Source organism: Chaetodon auriga, chromosome 23, assembly GCF_051107435.1.
Source record: "Chaetodon auriga isolate fChaAug3 chromosome 23, fChaAug3.hap1, whole genome shotgun sequence".
Classification (NCBI taxonomy): domain Eukaryota; kingdom Metazoa; phylum Chordata; class Actinopteri; order Chaetodontiformes; family Chaetodontidae; genus Chaetodon; species Chaetodon auriga.
The window spans coordinates 16,793,605-16,819,329 of record NC_135096.1 but is presented as its reverse complement, the minus strand read 5'-3'; the positions used below and the strand labels follow the sequence as shown (position 1 = coordinate 16,819,329).

Sequence of the window (25,725 nt, the reverse complement as noted above, 5' to 3'; positions counted from 1 at the left end):
TCCTGTGAGGGAGTCCGCGGCTGGAGGCTGGCAGTGAGTGGCAGGTGGAGAAAAATGAGCAGACAGCGGCACGGTACTTCTGCACGATGCATGTCCTCGTCATGCAGCCGGGCGGGCGGTGCGGTGACAGGATGTGTGCCCCCAATGCAGCTCGCGTCCAAAGCACACAGTGACAGGACGAGAACGGCAAAATGTTGTATTTTTAGCTCCGGCACACGCCCAAAATAACATCCATGTACAGTTTTAGCTCTTGTCTTTAAGGTGTGTTTTTTTGGCGCTTTGTGCACAGACGAGGACTATTTTTAGACATAATCTCTTGCACCTTTGTTGCCTGGAAACCATCTCTGACAATATGTTGAGTGTAATTTTTTTCTTTTGCTGATTTCATTAGAAACATGGCAGTTTGAAATCTCCCGTGAGAGCTTCTCCGTGCGTGTAGGATGTCAGCTGTGCAGGCTGGCAAATGAGAAGCAGCGCGGTGCTGAATTTACCTACAGGAGCCATTTGAGCCCCTCCGTCATTTTCATATCAACGTCCTGTTGTGATAACATGCCATTATTTGCCTGTTTTGTCCATATTCACATGCACATAGTGTTCAAATTTGAGGTAAGTGCAAATTATGGAGGCTTCTTGTGAAACTTGTCTCTGAGCCAGAATTCAAATGTAGTTTTCCTTCAATCCTGAGCAGGTGAAGAAGATTTGTGCACGTAAACAACGAAGCCGAGATGTTTTAAAGCACGAGCAATTCTGCTTTCATATGAGTAGATTGATTTTCCAAACCCCGCTGTCTTTGTTTTGTCAGATTATAAACTGGGCTTCGGCTTCGGTTGAAGCAGACTGTACAGAAATGCACTCCGGCTCCGTTATTCTGCAAAAAGATGCAGCGTCGTCTGTGCTAAACAAAGCAGAGAGAGGAGGCAGGCTCATTGTAACGAGCAGCCCCCACAGTCTAACCTGTGCACACAGAATGGCCACAGAGGATTTTTATCATATCTGCTCAGACATTAGCGTAGCTGTGCGCCGTATGTTTCCTCTTTAGATTAGATGAATAAGCAAAGCACTATGGTTGACCTGTTCTGTGACCTGTGCAGCTCTGGTGTACAGAGGGAACATTTGCCATGAGGGTTGGGAGAAAACTAAAGCAGCACTAATCAATATTTTCATACTAACAATGGATCACATGACGACGTGGATGTTAAAGGTGTCGCTGGCAGGGATGAACCCACCGAGAGCTATCACCAACTCTGCATTCTGCAGCTTTCAGCTCATTGTTGTGTTTTTCTGGGCCACAACTTCACCTCAGTCTCGCTGCTCTGCCGGCTTGTTTTGTGCTGCAGCAGTTTTCAGTGAAAGAGCTCCGAAGAGTCAGCAGCTGACAGACGCAGTTAGAGACTGGCTGGTGGAAACGGTGAAGCGTTTAGCTGCTGAAGAGCCAGATATTTCCCTGAGGAGATTATGGAGCTAAAAGGAGGGTAAATATTGGACTGGTGGACACAAGCACAACTCCAAATGAATGCTAATGTCAATGCTGGATGTGTGGGTAAACAGCTGTTCGCTCACATCTTAAGAAGTTCTGTGTCCCCATGAGTCAAACGCAGGCAGGAAGAGTTCCCGCCATGATGGGGTCTCACTTTGAACATATGAAAGTACCTAAAGTCTAAAGGTTACATCACAACCTTGGTTGACTCTTGGTGCTTGAAAGTGGCCTGGTGAGCCTGGAAAGCCACAGCGGCAGATGGCCGGAGGGATATTCAGCGGATATGTTTTATACAGCTGGTTGCTAATGGGAGCTTTAGCTTCGCTTCTCAGCCCCAAACGCCTCCGACTTACTGTAAGCCCAGATTTTAATCAACATTACACTGTGTGGGACACATCACACGGCGAGCGCTGTGTTGGCTGCACAGGTCACTCGGTGGCGCCACACCTAAGGCGGTGCGACGTTCATCTGTCTCTATATATGATTGATTCACCGTTCGCTCAGTCGTCAGAGAAAGGGCGTGCTGGCCGGATGCACGGCAGTGAATGATGGCGGTGATTTAGAGGTGAGATTGGGAGGATGGAGGCTCTTTAATGGACCCATCAGAAGCAGCTACAGCGCTCTTCCTCGCCGTGACGGAGACGCGCTCTCCCTCATGAATCATCTTCCTCCCTGCTTCCAGTGCTTTGAATAACCCGTGTCATATTTACCCACAACTGAACAAGAGGCCCAAATAAGCAAGTGTAGACGCGAAGAAGCACAATTACCGCAGGAGGCTGCGGGTAATGATTCCCCCAAGGATGTTGGGATAATTGTCAGGTGTGAAAGGGAGTGGTCGGACCTGTTAGCCTTCTCTGAGTCTCACTTATTGTGTTTACAGATTACGCAGCACTAATAGATCAGAACTTGTCATGGCTGCATGTTCCCCCCAACTCTTCCTCCAGTAATCTTAATTTAGTCTGGCTAGAAAATTGAGACGGGGGATTAAAGCGCTTTGAATTAAAGCGAACAGAAGGCAGCGTCTGTACATTGTAATGCATGCGTGCGCCCCTGTTTGCGTATGCATCCTGATGGGCTGCTTACATGCTGTTTTCCTTCCCGTCGAGTGGCTTCAAGGCTTCGACAAACGTTCCAAGCTGCTGATGTTTATGTTTTTTCAGAGCTAATTTTTCCACCGTCATATGCAGTTTCTTCACCGGCCAGATGAATGAATCACCGAACTCTCCCTCTTGCTCCCTCGCGTGCTTATTTGCATGCCAGTCTGTTCCGCTAAAAGCCGGTTCCATCGCGGCTTTCATGCTCTGCAGAGCCACAGGCGGCCGTGTCTCAGTCAGTGAAGTTGTGTTGACACTGAGGGATGCTGAGACCTTGAAAGATCTGTTTACACCAGCAGGAATGATCCACTGTCTGGTCTTTGTGTCTCGTGTGTGTGAATAAGATTAAGCACTCCTGAGCTACATGTGTTTTTGAATCTCTAATCCGGATCTGATCGTCCTCATGACCCCGACCTCCGACCCCCGACAGCCAGCTTGTTCACTTTGATTGCTGGGAGAAGGTTGCTACCAGTGATGTACTTGCTGGATTTTTCTTTAGCCATGGAGAAATCAGATGACACACGCTGGGTCTGATTTGGAAATTTAAATTTAGATGTTTTTGACATTTAGAGCCTAGACGTCAAATGATCCAGTATTTAGTTTTTCTTCTTTCCTCTCCCATTGGTCATCTCCCGACCCCTCAGATTTACCTTGCGACCCTTCACAGGGCCCCGACCCCCAGGTTGGGGACCACTGGACCGAGCTACAGCAGTGTAGTTGGAGCAGGCAGAGCAGTAGACCGCCGCTCACACCATGATGCATCAGTATTTACAATCTAATAATGTCAGAGTCGTATCAGCCTCAGGGGACGTTTTACTGCAGAATGAGTTTTGGTACTTTAAGTACTTTTCGCTCGTAATATAAATAGTCTGGGTGGATTCGGGGAAAACAGCACATTTTACCAACCATACATCAAGCTTATGGCTCATTTTACACACATAACTCTGTTTGTTTTTCACCCTAGACCACCACTCTGATTGGCCTGCTGAAGACGGCCCGCCTCCTCCGGCTGGTGCGAGTCGCCCGTAAGCTGGACCGTTATTCAGAGTACGGGGCTGCCGTCCTCATGCTGCTCATGTGCATCTTTGCCCTCATCGCCCATTGGTTGGCCTGCATCTGGTACGCCATCGGCAACGTGGAGAAGCCTTACCTGGAGCATAAGATCGGCTGGCTGGACAACCTGGGCGTGTCCATAGGTGACCTTTCTCGCTCTTTAGTGCACTTTGAAGTTTTTAGGATGCCGTTTTTGATGGCAAACACTGTCATTGTTATCATTGTAGGGAAGAAGTACAACTACAGCGACCCCAGCTCAGGCCCCTCCATCAAAGATAAGTATGTGACGGCGCTCTACTTCACCTTCAGCAGTCTGACCAGCGTGGGCTTTGGGAACGTCTCCCCCAACACCAACTCTGAGAAGATCTTCTCCATCTGCGTCATGCTCATTGGATGTGAGTTTCAACCCAAACCAAAATCTGCTTTTACAGGACGTTTCACTGCTAAACGCACCGCTGCAGACCGATAGATGTTAACTTTTTTTAAATGTAGAAGTATTTCCGTAAGGTCAGGTAGGTCTTTCCCAGAGAAAACGCTGACACGCTTGTTTGGCAGCTACTGTGCATGAGCAGCCTCGGCCGCCGTGGCTCAACGGTACCCTTTATGGCCTCTCTCCCAGCTCTAATGTACGCCAGCATCTTTGGGAACGTGTCCGCCATCATCCAGAGGTTGTATTCAGGTACGGCCAGGTATCACCTCCAGATGCTACGGGTCAAAGAATTCATCCGCTTCCACCAGATCCCCAACCCGCTGAGGCAGAGGCTGGAGGAGTACTTCCAACACGCCTGGACGTACACCAACGGCATCGACATGAACATGGTACGAGAGGGGTCGTGTGTGTGTGTGCCGCTGTGTCTTAGCTCCAAATCTGAGTTTGCTGGTGCTTTCCTTTGTTGCTTCCTCTCTCTCTCTCTCTCTCCAGTATCATTTGTGTGAGTTTGAACCATTTCTGCCCAGTTTCCCGTCCCTGAAAAAATGCTCTTACCACGTCGTGAACTGCTATGTCACTGGCATAGTATAATGTTTTCATCCCGATTATACTGTGCGGCGTTCAGTCATAGCCACAAGTGAACCGAAAGCCACAGTTACCCCTTACGCACACAGTAACTGTGGCTTTCCTCATCACGATACTGTTCATGGTACTTATATAAGTTTGTCTTTTCCATGTCTGCCTCATGTCAAATGGAATGACCCCACCACTCTGGTAAGAGCAGGAGGTACATGTGTTAACACAACTAATGCTGATATGACTGTTCCTCAGTGGTAGAGCTCCATCTCACTGTGTCTGATACCAGTAGTGTTGTTAGCCTTTAGCTTTCTGTGCAGATAGCAGTAATGTCTTAGTATGCCAGTTGTTTAATTATTGCCCCCAACGTGCATGTTAGTGGAGGACATGTTCCCTCAGTGTCTTATCTGTACATACATCAACACATACTGTAAACACTTGCTGTGATGCCACATCATGGAGGGATTTACAGTATCTACTCGTGCATGCTGGGTACTGCAGACGGCACGCAGAGTGCTGGAAGCGTCTCGCAGGCCACGTTGATTGTCCATTACCGGTAGACTTGCATGTGGCCTGCCTCAAGGTCCCTTTTTGCATGAAATCTGTGTATTCAAACACAACCCCATGATATTCATCTGGTACCAGAGACAGAGTGAATCACGCCTGTGAGAGTGGGCACAGCCTCGCCGGGCGCTGCCAGGTTTCCCTCCCACTGTGGGAGGCTTGGCTGCACGCTCCGCGGTGGCACCTGCGCTTGCCAAATGTTGTTCAGTCTTTCCTTTCCAAATCTACTGGTCAGTTTTCGTTCCGAGCAAACAAAAAGCCCGTCAGAGCCGCAAAAACCAGTTCAGGCTTCGTTTCTTTTTGCTGTGCTCGTGTCATTCGCACATTGCATTTTATGTGTCAATGGCAAAGTTAAGAGGTGTGTTGTTTTATTTTTTCTCCTTTCTGACGTCCCCTGTGTGTCCTCGAAGCCCCTCCCCTCGCCTCCCAGTGTCTGTTCTGCTGTTAAAGTTTGAGAGTGTGGTCCCTCACGGTCCGCTCTCCTCGTGCAGGGGTCATTAGTTGTTTTGTCAGCGGTCACTGTGTGTTTGTCTTTGAAGGGTAAGTGTGTTTTTATGCATCAGGAAGTCCTCACAAACATGTTAAATGTAATGTTAAATATGTTTCATTGTATTTTCAACAGCCTCCCAGGCTAACGCGGATGGGAAGATCTTTCTTCATAGCAGATTACGGATCAGAGCTCTGAGGAATGTTTCAATACTGAAATAAATCCAGATCGCTTCCTGCTTGTCGGTCTTGCATGTGTACCAGGTTGTGGTTCGCAGAGTAGCTCCATCATCGCAGCACATGAAGGCAGCGAAACAAATGTGCCAAATATCCCAAACAAAGAGGAGACATGACAAATATTGAACCTGTGCTTTGAGTTTGTGCTGTCATTTATCTGCAGCTTCTCAGCCTCTAAGCGTTCTGTCTTGTGTGTCGTCTGCTGCGAAAGCTGCTGAAAGGCTCGGTGAATCGTAGCTCCGTGTGGAGTTGCAGGCTACTTCTGCTGCAGGGGATAGCAGGTTTTGAGAAGAAGGAAAGAACACAAGTGGCAACAAATATCTCTGGAAATCCGGTCAATTTGACCTGCAGCTTCACCCCAGAACCAAAATTCAACACATTATAGATGACTGCACACACGCACAAACACACACACACACACACACACACACACAAACCTCCCCCGCACACGGTTTCCATCACATCTGACCACAGTCATGTCTGCTTTGACCCGTGTTTCACGCTCAGGTCCTGAAGGGTTTCCCCGAGTGCCTGCAAGCGGACATCTGCCTCCATCTGAACAAGAACCTCCTCCAGGGCTGCAAGGCGTTTCGTGGAGCCACCAAAGGCTGCCTGCGGGCGCTGGCCATGAGGTTCAAGACCACCCACGCGCCCCCCGGAGACACCTTAGTCCACAGCGGGGATGTGCTCACGGCGCTCTACTTTGTCTCCCGCGGCTCCATCGAAATCCTCAAAGACGACGTTGTGGTGGCGATCCTGGGTGGGTGTGCCGAACACCTCCACACTCATATCATTGGCTTCTTCTGAGGGATGATTTGCTTCAGTGCATGCCGATAACAAACATTTCCCCGAGCGTGCCACGGTCCGACGGTCAGGTCAGGTGTAGACATTAGCTTTCTGCCTCATTTCAACCAATCGGCATTTAAGCTCCTGCGACCCGAACAAAGAGCTGTATTGATCCCGTAATTGAGTCGCACACCAACAAACGTGTTTGCAGCCGCACGAGCGCAGCGAAAACAGCTGGATGACATGATGGATTAGTGTTATTTAAAGGGATTTTTATAGCTTTCTTGGCAAGCGTTAGATGAGAGGATAGACACCACCCTCATTTCTGTCGTGGAGTCACGTAGCCAGGCAGCTAGCTGTTTGAGCTAAGCTAACGGTGCTATGGGTCCTCTCATCTAACTATAAGCAAGAAAGCAGATAAGAAATTTTCCTGAAACATTGAAGTAAAGCCTTCATAGTTAATTGACTGTATTTACAACATAAAGTCATGAATTGAGCTACTGTACGCCGGGCGCGCTGCATTTAAAAGGAACGCGTTAGCTCGTCTGACGATGTGAGGAATGTCAGCGTGGGACTAGACACAAGTACACATGCAAGTGATGCAGAGACTTAGTGACATTCATCCAGCGTTTGTGCACTCAGAGTGTCTAAACATTTCTAATTAGCCCAGTCAGTTCTGATGCCGAGCCAGTGTGGAGCTCCAGACACTTCAGAAGCAGCCAGAGCAGAGTACGTCTGATGGCCCCGTCACTGCAGCCTGTTTAGCTTTGCCTGAACTCGCCTCCGTAGTGCAGACGCGGGTGGGCCAGCTAAATGAAGATGGCTCCGTTGTGCTGTGATACGGCTGGGTTGGCAGCTGAGATCCCTGTTGGGTGCGCTGTAATAACTTACTTCAAAGAACATTGTGATTGCTGCCGCCTCACAGTCGTGCCTCAGATGAAGGGAGAGGACAGGAACGAGTGGGGGAGGACACATGGTGGGACGAGGGTAACGGAGGATCTGCGTTGATGGGAAAGAAAGAGAGCATGATTGCTTTCAAATAGAGATGGATGACAATAGAAGCAGGAAGGGATTGAGAGCCGAGCGAGTGGGCGGGACAGAAGGAAAAGACAAGTGGTGGGAGAGAAAGACGAGGGGAGTAAAGGGAAGATTGAGGAATTCAGGAGAGAGATGAAGCGCCAGAGGGAGGAAGAAAGTTAGTCGGTGTGGTGTGACGGCATGCTTTTTTATTTTTTTTACCTTTTTAACAGCTTTTTTCATGCAGCCAATAAGGTTTGGCGAAACCCGCTGACACAATAGGGTCACCATGAGCGAGAAGCACCGAGGTTGAACTTGTAGGTCGCGCACAACTCAGCACATTGGCTCCGCTCCGGCGAGAGAAGTGCTGATGACTTCATTTTCGCTCTGCCGTGCACACACACCGCTGTCACGTGCTGACGTACGGCGCCGCACCACGCGGAAAATGCAAATAGTTCATTTGCAATGGCGAGACAAATGTGACCCTCTGCAAGCGCCAGCACGCTAAATACACAGCAGAGTTAGAGGCGATGCTGCTCCTGTGCAGGGCGTCCCCTGTGGAAGCCCATGTATGTACGTCCAATCACGAGTGGACGTGAAGTCTTTTTAGATCCTGTTGTCTGAAGAATCATCTCTTCATGAGGTTGATTTGGGATCTCTTGCAGTCTGACGGACGCTCCGCTGCAGCAGCATGCTCGCCCCTGTGGTCGATGCATGTAGGTCATTCCTCAGAGCGGGGAGACGGGACGTTTGGCCCGTGTGGCTTCCACGCGGGCTGGCCGGCGTTGTGTAAACCCTTTTTTAGATGACTGTGACGCCCTTTAGCCTCTTTAACTTTCTCAAGCTTGTCTGCCAGGTGGCGTCTCTTTGTAGGTCATCACACGCCGCACTACGTAGCGTAGATCAAACCCTCTGAAGCTGCCTCCTCTGTGGATGTTCCCCAGCGAGCCCAGAATAGACGCAGAGAGAAGCTTCTGTCCTTTGTTTGCTTATTCTCGATTGCTTTCCTCTCCCCCTCAGGTAAGAACGACATCTTCGGCGAGATGATCCACCTGTACGCCAAGCCGGGGAAGTCCTGCGCAGACGTGCGGGCGCTGAGCTACTGCGACCTCCACACCATTCAGAGGGAGGAGATTCTGGAGGTGCTGGACATGTATCCAGAGTTCGCCGACCACTTCCTCACAAACCTGGAGCTGACCTTCGACCTCCGTGATGAAAACCCCAAGGTAACGGAGGCGCCGCCGCCAGCTCGAGGAAGGATGGATTGAAGGCTTTAGTAAAAATCAATCTGCTTTACTTTACAGTAAGACGGCTCCTGGTCGGGGCCATTAACTTAAATTAAACAATCTGCTCCTCGGACCATATCTCTGCCACGTCCATTTCAGCTGGATTAATGGCTTTTTTATTAATTCTCCTTCGATTTATCCCGGATTCTGGGAATGAAAGCTCGAGGGCTAATTCAGACGTTTGCTGGAATACAGTCGAGAGCATCAGTCAAGCTCTGGACGGAGGACACGATGCAGACTGTAACTGTGATGAAGCGAGTGCAGCGGAAAGACGCGCAAGGCCGCTGGCGTTATGTCAACGAGAGGCCGCGTTAGTCAGTTGTTTTATTTATCTCCTAACATGGAGTGGGAAGTGCACTTTGTGTCGGCCTTCTGTTAGTTACTCAGGGAAGTGGAAAGAGGAGACAGGAGAGGAGACGTGAGAGGGTTCTGGTAGGATTACATGAAAAACAGGAGATACACGCTGATCCAACGAGAGCAGCAGAGCTTACCTTCCTTAGTTAACGTTTACATGGTGAAAGAGGTTCATACTGTGAAGACTGGATCCCAGACCGGTCCACAGACATGTGTGTCATGGCTCAGTCTCATCGTGCATTGTCCCCTTACAGGCGAGCAATCAAGGAAGTGACTCCAACGAGGACGAGTGTCCAAGACGAGTGTCCTACAAGAGGAAATCGTCCACAGGTCAGAGACACAACAACACCACCGCCGCTGCCGCGGCTGCGCCATGTTTAGCTTTTAATTCAAAGACGCTGCTCAGTAAGTAACATCTCAGTCCGGCTGCAGCCTCGTCAGAGTATTGAGACTGGCCCCACTAAACAAGAGCTCATGGCTGACTGACATTTCCCACTTTAAAGCATCTAATCTGTCAGTTGCAGAATGTTTAATTCACATTTCTGCACTCTGCATGGCCATGTTCCTCCAATCCACCTGAAAAGCACTAAATGATGACATCAGCACCTGTCAGGTGTCTGAAGTTTGCATCAGGTGCTTGTTCACTTAGCATTTTTAACTCTTTCTTGTCACTTTGCAAACAAACGGACTCATTTAAAATGGTTTAACCGGTGAGGAGGACGTGCTTGACTTTCAGCTCTTGCAGCTAAGACGACATGAAACCCCGATGCTTTAAATTTGAGCACGTTATTAAAGAAAGCGGCCTCGTGTTTCGGTGTTGGTGCTGACAGTCAGCCGCTGCGTTGCAGTGATTCTGAGCTCTGCCAAAGATAGAGCTCAATAAAGCACGAGAGCTGCACAGATGATTTATTCGACTCTAAGTGTGTTTATTTGTGTACTTGTGGCTTTGGCCTCAGTGAAGCCGATTGGCCTGTCGATTATTAAGAGACGCTCCCACTCAGATGAGGAGATTGGCCTCCACCTGTGCACAGAGCCTGGGTGGAGCAGAGTTAATATAAGACCTTCCTCCGTGGCTCTTTAAACGGTGAAGGGCCGATGAGGGGCTGGAATGTTTGTCTGCTGCTGTGCTCTGTGGGATCTTTCATTGACACGTCGCACGGAGGATCCACCGCTGCTTGTTGTGCGGGTGTCGCTTCGTGTTTGAGAGATCCCACCTTTGATCCAGTCCTCCGAAGAGTCCACATTCGACCCGGTGGTCTCATCCCAGGACGGAACTGGCAACGTCTGGCTTGTATAATGAAGCTACTCACGCTAGCTTATTAGCACAATGCTTCAGAATGCAAGATGACCAGTTAAACCAGACTTACTCCAGTAAACCAGGCTTAACACTTTGACCTAAGTTATCATGGAGACTGACCCTCTGGACCAGCAGTTTCTGTGTGCACTTTGTTATCCTGCTGAAGTATCTGCACTGCAGGTATAATAAAGGTAATAATGAGAATAATAATGAGTGTAGCCACGTAGCAAGCAGCATTTGGTGTCAGTTAAGGAGCCCCCAGCCGCTCTGCAGCTATTTCACCAGCATGTTGACCTGGTGGAGGCTGCTGCTGTCCCTGCTCACTGTTTATTGTCACGATGTTCTACGTCTCGTATGATGCACGATGCGCTGCCACGGACTGAGCTAACAGCTGCACTACAGCAGACTGAAGCCTGATTTCCTTTGTGAAACGCCCCTCAGCTCCCGCTGTCCTCAGATCAGTTTCACTGTGTAGAAACGCTCAGCCGTCAGACCGCAGCGCCGCTTTCCAGATGACGGTACGCGGTGCGTTTGAGCGACCTGGGAGCGCTTGTAATTTCACTTTGAACAGCCCGGAGACTCGGGACTGGGAGACGCAGCCTCCGCACAGCTCCCATTCAGGCAAATCTGATTGGTCGCCATGGTTACAGGCCATCTGAATACAGTATCTCCCAGTATAACACAAGCGAGGACAGAGACTGTCCCCGGCTGTCCATTTGACAGTCCAGCAGGCGGCGCGTCCTGCCTCCGTCCGTCAGGTGTGAAGACGCAGAGCTCTGATGATCGGCGCTCGTTTCATCACGCACACGCTCAGAGCGAGCGCGTCCCTCTCACCTTGTTTGTCCTCCGTTGAACCCGAGATCAAAAACAGTCTCTGCCTGTTGTCAGAGATAATGAGTCAAGCCCGACTTCCCCAGAGGGAGACGAAGCAGAGCAGCCGGCGTTCCCCCAGCAGATCTCCTGATTGCCGTTTCTCCCTGTAGGCGCCCACAACAAGGAGCCGGCGGCCGCCTACTGCAACACCAAGATCTACACCGAGGAGAGGAGAGAGTCCGCCGAGGACGGAGAGGACGCGGAGGACGAGGAGGAGGAGGAAGGCAGGGAGGAGGAGGAGGAGCAGAGGCCCTTGTGTTCTGGTGTGCTGGGATACCCGGTGGTGAGGGACCACACCCTGGGCCTCGGGCTGAGCGCCGCCTCAGACGCAGCGGCCGGAGACAACACGCAGAACCAGACGTACAAAGGTGAGGACGGGAGCGTCTTCCTCCTTTAAGTCAGTGCGCAGATTCATTTTTGAGCCCAAAACGTCCCCAAAAAAAAAGATTTTCCAAAAGCAAATGAACAGAGGGGACGGCTTTAATTACATTTGCGCTCAACAAATGACTGTCTTGTTCAAACAGACACCAAATTTCGTCTAAATCTGCGAGCTCGCCCTCTAAAGTTTCACTCCAGAATGGTAATTGGCTCAGAAGTTAATTTAGAAAAGCCCAAAAAAATCCCTAAGCCCCAGAGGAGGAATGTCACACCTATTAAAAATCCAAACATGGATTATGTGTCATTACGGTGAAACCTCAAACCCACTCAGTAATAAAACCTAAGAGGATTATAACCAGCAACCGGTCTGGGGTCACCCCCCTTTTGATCGTAGGTCACGACCAAATAAAGGATTTACAGGAAACATTCTGTAAAATCACGGCTGTATCTGCTGTCTCTTTAGGAAATCTGAGGTTTTAATTACTCCTGCGGCCGCTGTGACGTCGTGCAGTCGTCACACAGAACGAGTCAGGAGTTAGAAAATCCTGCGTTCGGCAAACACACCACGACCTTTGGCCAGAAGACGGTTCTGCTCAGACCCCCATAAAATCACAACCAGTGTGAACAAAAGCTCCTGCACACACACACGCACGCACACACACGCAGGTACTCCCTACATCTCAACTGCCAAGTAAAAGTCCTCGCTCAGATGAGGAAGCTGTGTGTTGATTTGAGAGTAATATCCCATAATTCAGCTGTCGCAGCCGTAAGAGGATTTCGGCCAGAAGAGAGAGCAGAGCGATATTGATTCCCATAAACAAGCACACAGAAAATGTCAATTTAATCTGCAGCCATCGCTGGCAGAAACCCAGAAGTAGGAGCGCAGAAACCCCGGCGAGGGTGTGATTGTCAGCCGAGGTCAGACGTGTGTTTTCCTCTGTAGGATAGATGTTTGGATTCAGGAGGCGGGAAGCTCATCAGAGCTTAGTAAGAGCTAAATGATGAGAAGGCACAACACAGGAAAGATGCTTCCCCCGAGGCGCTGTTCTAATAACACAGATCATTTACCCTGTGTGTGTGTGTGTGTGTGTGTGTGTGTGTGTGTGTGTGTGTGTGTGTGTGTGTGTGTGTGTCCCTGCAGAGCTCCACGCAGAGGAGTGGGTGCGTCAGCATCCCGACGAGGGTGCCGAGGAGTCAGCCCAGTGCCAGGAGACGCCGGCCGGGGAGGACGACAGCGACACGGACCTCACCTACGGAGAGGTGGAGCAACGGCTGGACCTGCTGCAGCAGCACCTCAACAGGTGGGCGGAGGAGGCGGCGGCGGGGGGGGGGTCACGTGGTCAGCCGCTCGCAGTCTGCGTCCCCATTCGTTTAATCCGTCTGATCCCATCAGGTTCAGACGATACGATGAGAATCACGTCCTCGCACCTTTCAGAGGAAACTGGTTTGACACGTCCACGGTGTGTTTGTCTCGAGGCTGCGTGAGCGTTGTGTTGCATTGTGGGTAGCGTAGGTGACATCGGCGGAGGGCTCCTCTGTTAGTTTTCGGTACCCCATCATTTCAAAGTTTGAGCCGAATGTGATGGTTCAGATGAGGCTCCTGACCTTTACGGGGACACCTTTGGGATCCCGTTTGGCTTTTTCTTTTTCTTCGCTCGTCATCTTTGGAGCCGCCGGCTCAAACCCCTGCAGCTCTGCCTGTAATTGGCTGAAAACTGGCAGGGAGACATTTTAAGGCCAGACGGCCGTTAAAGCGGAGGGGGGGGGGCAGCTCGGTGTGATTCTGGGCTGATACAGATGAGGGGGAGGCAGACAGTCAGCGGCTGTCTATTTATAGCGTGCAGCCATGAGATGCAAAGACCGCTGACGTCATCCTGTGGTGTCGGGATGGTGGGCGTCACGCTGAACGTCCAGAGTTTCGATGGCGCTCTGGAGATGTGAGGCGGCGGGCAGGCAGGCAGGCAGGCAGGCACAGGCGCTGCACCACCAGCCCTCTCTCAGCTGCAGCCAAAGTGTTTATTTGCACTTATTGTCCTCTGAAGAGCCAAACAGGAAGCTGGCACGGCGACAGAGGCATCCCCCTCCGCTCGCTCTGGCTGCGTCTGCTTTGCTTTTCTGCTGATGGGCTGAAAAAATGAGGAGGAAAAAAGGTGAATCACCATCGGAGACGCTCCATGCCGTGATGTAACTTGCTGCATTGGGTGATGACACATAGTGCAGATGTTCAGGTCCAGCAAACATCAAAGGCTGATCCTCACTTCAGTTTAGTTCCTGATAAAATTAGCTTCACTTCAACCAGCTGCATTAAGCAGCAGCTTTACTAAGTAATACTACTGTATACTGTAGTAGTCTTTCTGCAGACGCAGTACTTTTGGCTGCTGCTCTAGTACTTAAGTAAGACTTTGCATGCAGAAGTTTTACTGGTGATGGAGTATTTTAACTGAAGTACAGGATACCTCACTCATCAGGCTCACATGTGAGAGGAAACTGAAGTACTGTAATGGTTCCATAGAAGCTAGCTGCCCCCTAGTGGTCGGTCTTAGTATCGACCGGCCGTCCATAATGACTCTCACTGCGTGTATAAACATCCTTTGTTCCATCAGGACATTGACGCCGTTCACCACTGACAGAAAAGTAGGGCAGGAGATAATAACCGTCATGTTAATTATTGGGCTGACAGTCAACGGTGATGATGAGATGAAATTATTGATCCCTGTGGAGAAACTGGGTCAGCGCAGGAGCAAGACGGATGGAGCACGAGCAGACATGAACGCGAGGTTCAATCCGCCACGCTGATGTGACGCTGACAGCGTCCCAGCAAGAGCTCGGAGGTTTCAGAGCGCTGCTTTGATCCTACTGTACCGAGAGCAGCTGTTAGTCATCAGTATGTAGATGAGTATTGATTAGGAACACCGAGCATGTAAACAATCAGCTCTCCAGTTAGCTCCATAAACTGTCTTTTTGTTCATCGCAGATCCACAAACACGCTTCATTTGTTTTTCTTTCGGTTCCATGTTTTGCTCTCTGGCCGTCAGACTGGAGTCGCAGATGACCTCAGACATCCAGGCCATCCTGCAGCTCCTCCAGAGGCAAACCACGGCCGGCCCTCCAGCCTACAGCACCGTCACCTCCAGCCCCGAGTACCAGAGCCCAGCCATCAGGGTCCAGCCGGCGTCCGCGGTCCAGACAGACCTCAGCCTGGCTCCCGCGCCGCCTCGGCCTCAGGTAGGCTTCACCCTGCCTCAGCGCCAAGCCGGGGGGACGGGGGGGCGGGGGATGCTTACTTTACTCCGAGGTGACACGCAAACAACTGCAATTAGTGTTTTACAATCACTTTGGCTTCAGTTTGCCAAGAATCGATAAATGAAATGAGGTCGTCCTTCGTCAGGTGCTGTCGACAGCACCGGACGACGGCCTCCTCCGCTCCACTGAGCGCTCAGGAGGTTGGGCAGCAGTGAGTCCTCCAGCCTCTCAGACCCCTTCATGACATCTGTAGTCACAGAGAGCATTTCAGGCATTTCTCAAGCAAAAATCCAAAAATGAGATGCAGAATTCGATGGAACTGAACATGTTTGGGTGGAGGGTCTGCAGCCCGTCCTCTGATCATGTGTGGATGTGACTGAAGTCCAGATTAGTGTTCCTGTTCTGGGTCAACCCCAGCTGCTGTTTGCTGAACACACCAAGCCTCAGATAATAAGTAGAATCAGTTAAAACGCAGCCAGCAGTCAGAAATCATGCAGCTCATGGTGTCAGGGAACAGGGTCTGCTGGCCGCTGGTCTTCCTCCTGAGGTCTCGTCGGTCCTGGAGTCAAGCTTCAGCAGTCAGTTTATAGAAGCATGTTGATCTGATTCAGTGATCTGTGCACTTTGAAGGGGCATAGAAACTGTGTCCTGAGGTGAGCTGAGGACACCGAGCCGTCTTAAAACACTGTCCTCGTCTCCAGTTTGACGCACCGGCTCGGCCGGTTTTGTCTGAACAGACGTTTGTATGGTCTGTTTGCTTTGATGTATCTGCCAAATGGCTCATGACGCCCACTGTCTCCCTCAGAGCCCTGGCCCAGAAAAGACCCAGAACCAATCCAAAGAACCCTGCCCGGTCCTCCTTCACGCAGAGACTCTTCCAGACGGGAGCTTCGCCGGGCTGCTGGAGGACGACGCGGACACGGAGCAGAGGCTCGCCGGCCACAGCGCGGACTCTCCGGAGCAGCCGGCGAGGTTCCCCTCGGGCCGGCAGGCCTCTCTCCCCGACGTCCCCGGCGGCTCAGGAACGCTGGGACTCCACAGGCCGGTTTCTGACCCGGGGCTTCCAGGAAAGTGAGCCCCCCCCCCCTCTGCGCTTTCTCTCAAGCTTGACTCAGGGTCTAAGGAAGAGACTGAATATGCAAAGGAAAACAAACTGTAGACTTTCTTCCTCTTTTTGGGAACACACCCCCCACCCTTCCACCTCTCTGGTGTATAAAGTTCATTTATACAGAGGTATTTATACACTATATTATTAACATGTATAAAGCCCCCCCCCCTCCACCACCGTGTACATACGTCACATAGAACACTGCCAGCAACACGAGGCACCTGATGTGCTTTTCTCACAGAGATATGCATGTTTTGGTCAGTCACGGTTTCTTTCTGTCGTCTGGTGCATGTTCCTCACACGCTGCGACTCACCGGCCCATCCTGGCACGCTCACAGACTACTGTAGCTCTCAAGTCTCCTTTTGTACGACTCCTTGCCCTCCGCGGGGACACAAGCTACTTGAAACTCCCTCCGAGGCTTTTCCTCATCACGCTCCGCGGCTCCAAACGATGGGAAATCTGATTCAGCTCCAAGTGAAGAAAGCAGCGTAACGTTGACGTGTGTCGAGGCTGCGCGGACGTCCCATAGCACAACCAGACTTCAGCCAGTCTTTGAGAGCAATAACCATAAGATATTTCTGAAGTTTAATACGCTGCGGAGATAATTTTATACAAGCCGAGCGAAGGAGAAAGCGTCTTTCTACAGCATTGTGTGTCACGTAACGGCTCAGCCTTCACGCGCAGGACGTTTCAGTGTAAATGTTCAACAAGTTAAAGCTTAAAGTTGAGGATTTAGTAGATTTAAAAACATAGAGTGACCATGTAACCACTTTGCATCATATCAATATAACATAAGCATGGCCGCGGGGTGTTTGCAGTCCAAAAAAAGGACTTTGATGTGCAGGCGGTTTGGGTATTTTACTGATTTGTACAAGTGTTTTTTCTCTGTGATGCAGTGAGACAGGAAAGGTGCAGCAAGGCCTGCTGGGAGCTGCTTCATGTGAGCGTTTAGTTGATGGCGACACGCACTGAGAGCTGTTAATGTGAGGACAGCGACGGCTGTGCTGCAGCACGGCAGAGCTGGTGATTGGTGTCAGTTCATTAGTCAGTCAGAGCAAACAAACAGCTGTCCAGATGATTGAAGCCCCCTCACCGCCCTCACCTGCAGGCCGCTGGACAGGAAGTGACACCCCGAGGAAGTCCCACATGGTAGTGTTTGGTTGCATGCTTTAGGTCTTCCATTATCTTCTTAAAATGTAATCATCACTAACGAAGCATCGTCAGGAAAAAAGATGAAAAAAGAACAAAAAAAGGGTGGATGTTTTGGGCGGAGGACTCAGCTCAGCCGTGGATAGCCTTAGCTTTATAAGCCTGCTCTAGCCTTTATCGATCCAATGCAACAGACCCGCTTCTCCACCGTCACACGTGTAAATGTCCTGAACTGGTTTTTTTTAGGGTGAACTGCATGGCAACTAAATGAATTAGTCATTTTAGTTTTGTATCTACTCCGACCCCCCCGCACTCGACGTATGTCCTAAGGTCCCGCACAGAACTCATCCAGAGGTTTAGAAAGGACGGTTTGACCTATTTTTCTAAAACAAAGTATTTGATTTGCCATTATTTTTCTATGTATCTGATTGGTTGGTAAAGCCCTGAGCTCAGCGAGGGTGGAGTCGAGCGCTGACGGGAAGGTGATGCCTCTCAATGTAGCAAGCGAGATGTCAGCGGCAGGTGACGCTTTGAGCTCTGTGCTGCGTTCACTGTCCGAACGGTTTGTCCTGATTTGACGTCGCACATCGATGTGTCCGTCTGAAGTCATCCGACGTGAGGCCGAGCGTCAGTCTGCGCAGAGGTGTGAGGACGCGGGATGAAACGTCCTGATTCCTGTGGACCTCACGCCACAGTCCAGATGTTTTTCCAGCAGAGCGCGGGCTTGGTTTTCTTTGATAAGCTTTCTTTCTCGAGCACAGATGTAGAACAAAAGTTGCTAAGCCGAACTGGACACGTCGTCCGCTGAACTTTCTTGGGATTTGCAAACTTTTGCACAGAGATTAGAAACCTTGCTGTACTGGATCTAAACGTCACTTTTTAAATCTAGTGCTGTTCACAATTGTTTTTATGCATTTTTTAAATGTTTGCCACTGTATTTTATACAATGCAACACTCAACAGCTAATTTGAATGTTTCTGTTCTTAAGTATATTTAAAGAAATATATTGTGTAAATAGATTTGGGGGGGGGAATGCACAATTGTATAATGAATAAACAGAATGCATACTGATTAAAAAGTATTTATTATGAGTAACAAAATACCATCTTTACTATGACATCGGCTATGTGCAGGTGACTTCACTGCAGTTTGTACAGGTGAGACATGGAGAAGAAGAAGAAGAAGAAGAGGTTTCCAGCTGCAGGATGCGGAGCTTGTGAGCATCCTGCAGCTGAACGGTAATGCTGTTTTTTGTCCTGAAGGACAGCTCTCAGTCACTTTGGCCTGTTATCAAGTGAATGCATCTATAGTTAACTTGTAAAAAAAACAGAAGTGCACCCCAAAAAACAAAATAATTTTAACAAATAATGCACGTGTGAAAGTGGATTAGCTCTAGCAAAAGCGTTCAGTGTATAAATCAAATGTCCATCGTGGTGTGTGTGAGCGGTAGCATTGAATCACGATGCTGGCCTTAAAGGATTCCTATGTTAGACCGTACATTCAGAGGTTATTATGGCACAATAGGTGTCTCACAGGTTAGATGAGCCTTACAGTATCAGTTCAGGTTACAGTTAGACCCAAAGTATAATATAGAAATTAATAGAAGGTATTTCTTCCACTAAAAGTGTCCCAGCCCCAGTTTTTAAAGCCTCTATGTGTCCAGAATACTTCCCAAATGATTGTAACACTAACGTGCTATGCTGTCTGAGGCTTTTATTTAGAAAATTCCCCACATAAGTGTTTGAAAAACACTGAAATGTCTAATCATCCCTCTCTAATGTGGATACATACTCTGTATATATATTTATATAGACGTGCGTGTGCACCTGATACATCTTCAGCACGTTCCTGGGCGACATACGACACTAAAGCATTACAGCAAGCATTACAAGCGATGAGCACTTTCCTGTCACAGCTCAGTCGAGCTTATACTGGCCTCCCTTTGCATTCCTGTGAGGCAGCGGTCCAGAAGCACCGCCGATTGGCTCGTCAGGCGCCCTGACTTGATGGTGTGGGGCACACAGCGGCACTTAGATGGCCATTGTGCAGAGGATGAACTGTGGGCGGGGAGAGGAGAGGGTCAAGCAAACGCTGCAGCTCATTGTAAAGCAGAGTGTTTCTGTGCAGGAGCAGGTGGATTTAGGGACCGGGGGAGAAAAGGTGAGGGTTGAAGGAGGCAGGCTGGTGTAAGGTCTGTGACTGAGGTTTGTTCTAAGTGCTTCCCAAAGGCAACTGTTTGGTGCTTGGAGAACATGTTTCACCTCTTATCCCAAAAGCTTCTTCAGTCCGAGCTGACTGGTGGGGAGTCTCAGGCACTGGTCCTCTTGCAGGGTCACAGCTCCACCCAGCATCATGCCAGGCCCAGTGTCAATGCTTCTGTGTGGTGAGAGATCTCAGGACTGCACTGTAGGTGGCTGATGGGTGGTGTGTTAGACCTCCTCCTCTGTTGGTGATGGTCTGTCCAGTTTGACATGGATGGCTTCTTCTCCAAACATGAAAATGATTGTCCTGGAGATGTAGGTGGACTTCTGAGTCTTCACCTGAGGTGTTGCCACTTGTGAAGCAATTGCTTAGTTTCCCAAATGCCCAAGTGTGTGTGTTGCTCTGCTTGTGTCTGGGTGTTTTGACCCAAGCAGAGCAGCGTGCACTAATGTAAATAAAGCAACCTCTATACAACACAGAAGAGGCCACACCTCAGGTCCAGACTCAGCAGCCCACCTACATCTCCAGGACGATAATGAACACATGTTGGCCAGTGAAGGCGGATGGTTTGAAAGAAGGTGTCCATGTCAAACTGGACAGAGCATCACCGAACAGAGGAGGTGGTGTAAGACAGCACTCATCAGCCACCTACAGTGCAGTCCTGAGATCTCTGTCCAGGACTTGCATGACGCTGCTGGGTGGAGCTGTGACCCTGCAAGAGGACAAGTGTGTGTGACCCCTAACTAACCAGCTTGAACTGAGGAAGCCTTTTGGAGAAGAGGCCCAAAGTAATCTTGAACCAGCTAACAGGGTCATGTGGTTTTGGAAGCATACGGTTTTCGATGAAATAGTTTAATAATAGTATTAAAAATACCCATTAAAGTGTGTTAAAGGCTGCGCAGTGAGCAGTCAGCTGGATGTGACGACATAGAAATGAAGTGAAGCTAAAGGTTGAGTGTGTTCAGAGTTTTGTCACAGGTTGAATGAGCAGCCACAACAAAGTGGGACTTACGTCGTCGTACTGGAAGGCGACGGATCCCTGATGCATGGTGTCTCTCCGCTTGAAGTTCTCTGGAACAGGAAGAGTGAACGCTCACAGCACTGAAGGGTGACGGTTACAGGAGGAGAGGAACAAGCTGCGAGTGTTTCCTACCCGTGAGAGCCTGAAGCTTGACGCAGCACGCCACGTAGTCATCGAAGAAGATCCTTCCTCCTTTGTTGTAGCGCTTGATGATGACGTTGAGAGCCTGAGGGCTGATGCGGTAGCCTGATACGAGGAAGGAAATGTCAGAGTGGCTTTAGTGGTTTCAGCGTGTGGTGCCGATGGGCTTAAACTGGAATGAGAGGAGTGTGTCAGTGTTTGTTCACAAGTTGTTACTGCAGGGCCAAGTGGACAAAGGCGCAGAGCAGGTTTGAAGGTGTGTCACATTGTTTTCAAAGAGTATTTGTGTGAAAGTGTAGTCTCAGTCTCACCCATTGCGCTGACTGCCTGACTCATCTCGTGAGGCTCCACAGTTCCACTCCTGTCCTGGTCGAACATCATGAAGTTCTGCTTCCAGCCGTTCAGAGCTGTGAACAGCTCCTTGAATTCGTTGAAACCCATTTTGCCTGTGTAGTCCCTCTGGTGGGAGCGTGGTCAAGGTTAGTCATGGCAGACATGGATAATGTGTGATGTCAGCTAACAGTAAAGAAAGGATACGTCCAGCATGGCGATCATGATCCTGCAGGTTTCAAGGCTGAAGGCTGTGAACAGAACGAGTCTCATCTGAGTGGCATCTAAGCTTGTTTCAGCTTTGTAATCATTTCATGTTTCAGGCTAATATTTAGTCTTTTGGTCTCCCATTGTGATTGGTTTTCTTATTATCTGATGTCCATGAAGCCTGTTGTCCAAAGAAGGAAATGAAAACTTCCAGGAGACGACCAACACCCGTGTGCTCGTGTAGCTCAGGCTGAAGGAGGACGGCTCGGGAGGGAAAGGTTGCCTGTTCGAATCTTATGAAGGCCGGAGGTTTTTGAAGGGCCACGCTCAAAGTGAAGAGGTCAAAGCGCTCGGAGACAAAGTCCAAGTGCGAAGAGGGCCCGGTGGAGCGGTGGGAAGGTCTGCGGCTGAGGAGCGGCAGACGACCGAGAGTCCGGTTCAAATCCCGGTGGTTGGTGGCGGGCGGAGAGGCGCTGTTGGCGTGGTGGGAAGGGGTGTCGCTGAGGGGCGGCAGCCGATGAAGACTCCGGTTGAAGTCCTGGCGGTTGTTGCGGTGTGAAGGTGCGCCCCTGAGGAGGGGCAGCTGAAGAAGACTGTGGTGGGAGTCTTGGCGATTGGTGCGGTTGGAGTGGTGTGAAGACCTGCAGCTGATGAAGAGTCCGGTCCAGAGTCCCTGCTGATGGCGGTGAGCGGAGAATCAATGTCCCCTGCAGGAGCGGGGTTCGGGGGGGCCGTCTACCCCCCCGAAGTTTCGGAGAGGTAAATGCAAGGGGTTATGTGACTGGCTCCAATTTTTCCCCCTCAAAGCACTTATAAAATACAGATTATTGTTAAACATGTTTTAGAGTCTAATTAAATTAGATCACGGGACTTCCACAGAGGCCCCTCTCAAGGCGGAAGTTCAGACCTTGACTGTGGTGTTGGGCCAAAATTCTTTTATTATTAAGTGTTTTGGGGGGAAAATTGGAGCCAGTCAGAGTCTCTAGATGCATAACCCCTTGCCTTTACCTCTCCGAAACTTCGGGGGGTAGACGGCCCCCCCGAACCCCGCTCCTGCAGGGGACGTCGATTCTCTGCCATCATCCTGGACTCCAGACCGGACTCTTCATCAGCTGCAGGTCTTCACACCGCTCCAAATGCCAGGATTCCAACCAGGCTCTTCATCAGCTGCTCCTCAACCACAACAATCACCAGGACTTCACCCACAGTCTTCTTCAGCTGCCCCTCCTCAGGGGCGCACCTTCGCACCGCAACAACCGCCAGGACTTCAACCGGAGTCTTCATCGGCTGCCGCCCCTCAGCGACACCCCTTCCCACCACGCCAACAGCGCTTCTCCGCCCGCCACCAACCACCGGGATTTGAACCGGACTCTCGGTCGTCTGCCGCTCCTCAGCCGCAGACCTTCCCACCGCTCCACCGGGCCCTCTTCGCACTTGGACTTTGTCTCCGAGCGCTTTGACCTCTTCACTTTGAGCGTGGCCCTTCAAAAACCTCCGGCCTTCATAAGATTCGAACAGGCAACCTTTCCCTCCCGAGCCGTCCTCCTTCAGCCTGAGCTACACGAGCACACGGGTGTGCTCTGCCTCTCTGAACTTTTCACTTCATCCTTTGATAACAGCCTTCAAAAAAATCAAGACACAAGCTCCAGCTCCCAAACTGTCCTCTCACAGCCTGAGCTACAGGACCACACAAGTATAGGTTGTCTCTCACAAGTCAATGTTAAACTACTGCATTACTCACTTGGACACAAAACCATAGAAAAAGACATGACTCCAAACTCAGCACACAAAGCACAGGACATTGACTTAATATTCCAATTAGGTTAAACTTAAATGAGCACCTTACAAACACATTGGATTTTAAGACATAGAATATCAAATAGTTTGATGTCTGCCATTTCTTCTGGACATATTGTCAAACAGACATATTCTAATGGTTCCAACCTGTGTGGGTGGCTTTTAAAGGTTATTTGGGACAGCCCTGCTACTATCAACAAGCAATATTTAGGAGGTCATCGTGGGACTAATCTGACTTGTACAAACCAGTTAAGCTAAAGAAGCCATTCATCACAGCTTTAGTTGCAGGACTACCCATCACAGCTACAAAGGAACATTTGTTTGAAATACTTTCTATTCTTTGAACGAATGGCTGGTTGCTGTGCCCGGGGGAAGTGAAAAAAAACACAACACTGTAAAATGAGTCACAACAGAGGTGGGATCCAGGACTCACTCGTCCTCCTTTGAGGAAGACAGAGTGGACTTACGAGCGTAGCTGCCAGTGAAACCGGACTGGGTCAGACACTTCTGGAGCTCCTCTGCATCCACCTCGCCGTCCTGCACAGAACAGGAAGTGATGTTCAGTCAGGTGTGACCCTCAGTGGAATAAACAACATTTTGAGGAGACTGCTCTGCCGCTCAGCTGTGAAGTGATGAGAGGGGAGGAAACACTGCATACGCTAGCACTCAGGAGCTGCAGGCAGTAGCCTGAAGGAAAAGAGGGATTTCAAAAGCCTCAATGAAAACACACCACTGTGTGTGTGTGTGTGTGTGCACGCGCACACATGCACGCGCGCACACACAGTTTTCCTTTTCTATTAACTGATTTTCACTGCTGTTCAAACACACACTTACACAGAAAGTGCTGAGAGCTAATTAGCTTGTGTTGCCTTAACAAACTGACTGGTTTGCTAAAAGAACATGTGCTAATTGCTAACAGGCAAAGAGCTACAGCTGCCTGAAGGGCAGGCCTCATTTTTCTAACCTTCCATTAATCACTACATGCTAAATGAATCCACCATTTTAAGCCTCCAGACAGACACACACACACACACACACACACCTTTACATCTGATTTGTACTGATGCCACATTTAAGAGCAGAGGCAGAGTGCAATCAAGTTGAGGCACATCCCTAATCCCACATCCCTCTCAACTGGGAACAGATTCAACTGTGTCATGAAACTGGAAAATCGCCAGACGCACATCATTTCTTGTTCTTGTCCAAACTGAAATGTGAAGGCAAAAGCTAGCCTGCAGTGAAAAACATGACCTCGTCACAAAGGCAACAAGTACAACACACGTGTGTGCTTCAAATCATTCGAGACAAGTCAAAGGTGGCTGTTCATCCACTCTCACCTGGCCCGCTATGGCTGTGAAGTAGCCCCACATTGGATCATTGGCAGCCAGGGGTTGGGCCCCATATGTGCCTGGATAGCCTCCACCATAGGGGGGGTATCCCCCCTGGGGCGGTGCACCTCCCATCGGCCCACCCATGTGCACAGGCATGGGGCCTCCCATGGGCGCTCCTGGCATTCCTTGAGGTGGCATCCCCTGACCGGGCATGCCTGGCATTTGGCCCCCATACTGAGGAAGAAAACAGGTCACAAAGCAGAGATTTAGCCACTTACAGTCAGATTCTCTGGATGCAGGATGTTGACAAAAGACACAAGGTCTGACCACACACATCAAATATAGAATATAGTTTGACTTTTCTTTTTAACAATGTGCAACACAATGGATAACACTATATAAAACCTGTTTTTACAAGAAACTTTGGATGGAAACACTTCACTTTGGTGTGTTTGCAGGTCATTTGAAGCAGCCCTGCTGTCACCTGTGGAGGCTAAACCTAAGCCTCACACTTGAAACTGGCTAAAAGTTTTAGCTCTTTTACTATTTCAAACCCAAAGCCTTTCAATAAAATGTTTAGGAGCATTTATGGAAGATTCATGGGCTGCCGTCCAGCCCTAATCACTCTCAGGAAGTAAAAATAGAACAGGGTGTGTCTGTGGCCCATGCAATTAATTAATGATTGGTTCATTTACACAAGGTGCATATCTTATATAAATCATATCTAAATCTACATATCTGGCGCAGTTCAAAGTCTTTATGCTCTTAGGACGGTTTTCATAAACATATCACACAGTAGGTGAAGCCTCCCGTCATAGTCATCTGTCAGTGGGCTAAAGGCTATGTGGCTTTGCTAACTAGTCTTGACCGCCGAGCTAAGTTCATCCCGGAAGACATTCACCATGACCTGGGAATGACTGTATGGCTCCTAATTAACTCGCTAAACTGCAACAAAGTCACCCACTGCAGGGAAAGCATACCCACCACCCTACAGGAAGACACAGAACCACGTAACACACATATTTTCAAAGATTATCGTTAATTCACTGACACGACAGCGCCCGGCTAGCTTTCCTGCTAACGGATGCAGCTCGTGCATCACGACTAAATCACGACTGCATGTCATTTACTCACCCCGCCGTAGCCTGGATACGCCATTTGGTGAGTGAGAACAAAGTGTCACAAGTTTGATGCCTCTGAAATGTGACAGACGCTCTTCCTCAGTGTACTCAGTTTGAACTTCCGATAAGCGTTAGCGGGTGCGTCACATCCGAGCTAGAAGACTGT

At 49.7% G+C, this 25,725-nt stretch overlaps 2 protein-coding genes across 8 annotated transcripts in view; one reads left to right on the top strand and one right to left on the bottom strand.

Annotated features, from left to right (window-relative positions):
* Nucleotides 1–16,266, top strand: part of LOC143315746 (voltage-gated inwardly rectifying potassium channel KCNH7-like) — a 52,535-nt gene extending 36,269 nt beyond the window's left edge. For 3 of the 7 annotated variants that reach the window (XM_076723118.1, XM_076723117.1, XM_076723115.1), the window contains 10 exons: nucleotides 3,536–3,767; nucleotides 3,852–4,019; nucleotides 4,244–4,443; nucleotides 6,425–6,677; nucleotides 8,741–8,946; nucleotides 9,615–9,690; nucleotides 11,641–11,898; nucleotides 13,050–13,209; nucleotides 14,944–15,133; nucleotides 15,957–16,266. In XM_076723118.1, the coding sequence (XP_076579233.1) occupies nucleotides 3,536–3,767; nucleotides 3,852–4,019; nucleotides 4,244–4,443; nucleotides 6,425–6,677; nucleotides 8,741–8,946; nucleotides 9,615–9,690; nucleotides 11,641–11,898; nucleotides 13,050–13,209; nucleotides 14,944–15,133; nucleotides 15,957–16,226 (2,013 nt within the window). In that variant the 3' untranslated portion in view covers nucleotides 16,227–16,266. Of the gene's footprint in view, nucleotides 1–3,535; nucleotides 4,020–4,243; nucleotides 4,444–6,424; nucleotides 6,678–8,740; nucleotides 8,947–9,614; nucleotides 9,691–11,640; nucleotides 11,899–13,049; nucleotides 13,210–14,943; nucleotides 15,134–15,956 lie in introns of all 7 variants that reach the window. The other 4 variants (XM_076723114.1, XM_076723113.1, XM_076723112.1 and 1 more) reach the window with 2 other exon arrangements.
* A 1,885-nt stretch (nucleotides 16,267–18,151) lies between these two features.
* LOC143315747 (grancalcin-like) lies at nucleotides 18,152–25,725 on the bottom strand. The gene is made up of 8 exons (XM_076723119.1): nucleotides 25,573–25,725; nucleotides 24,445–24,672; nucleotides 23,575–23,644; nucleotides 21,311–21,354; nucleotides 21,085–21,232; nucleotides 20,765–20,878; nucleotides 20,624–20,682; nucleotides 18,152–19,466 (listed from the first exon to the last, which is right to left on the bottom strand). The coding sequence occupies exons 1-8, from the start codon at nucleotides 25,594–25,596 to the stop codon at nucleotides 19,440–19,442; spliced, it is 714 nt and encodes a 237-aa protein (XP_076579234.1). The 5' UTR covers nucleotides 25,597–25,725; the 3' UTR covers nucleotides 18,152–19,439.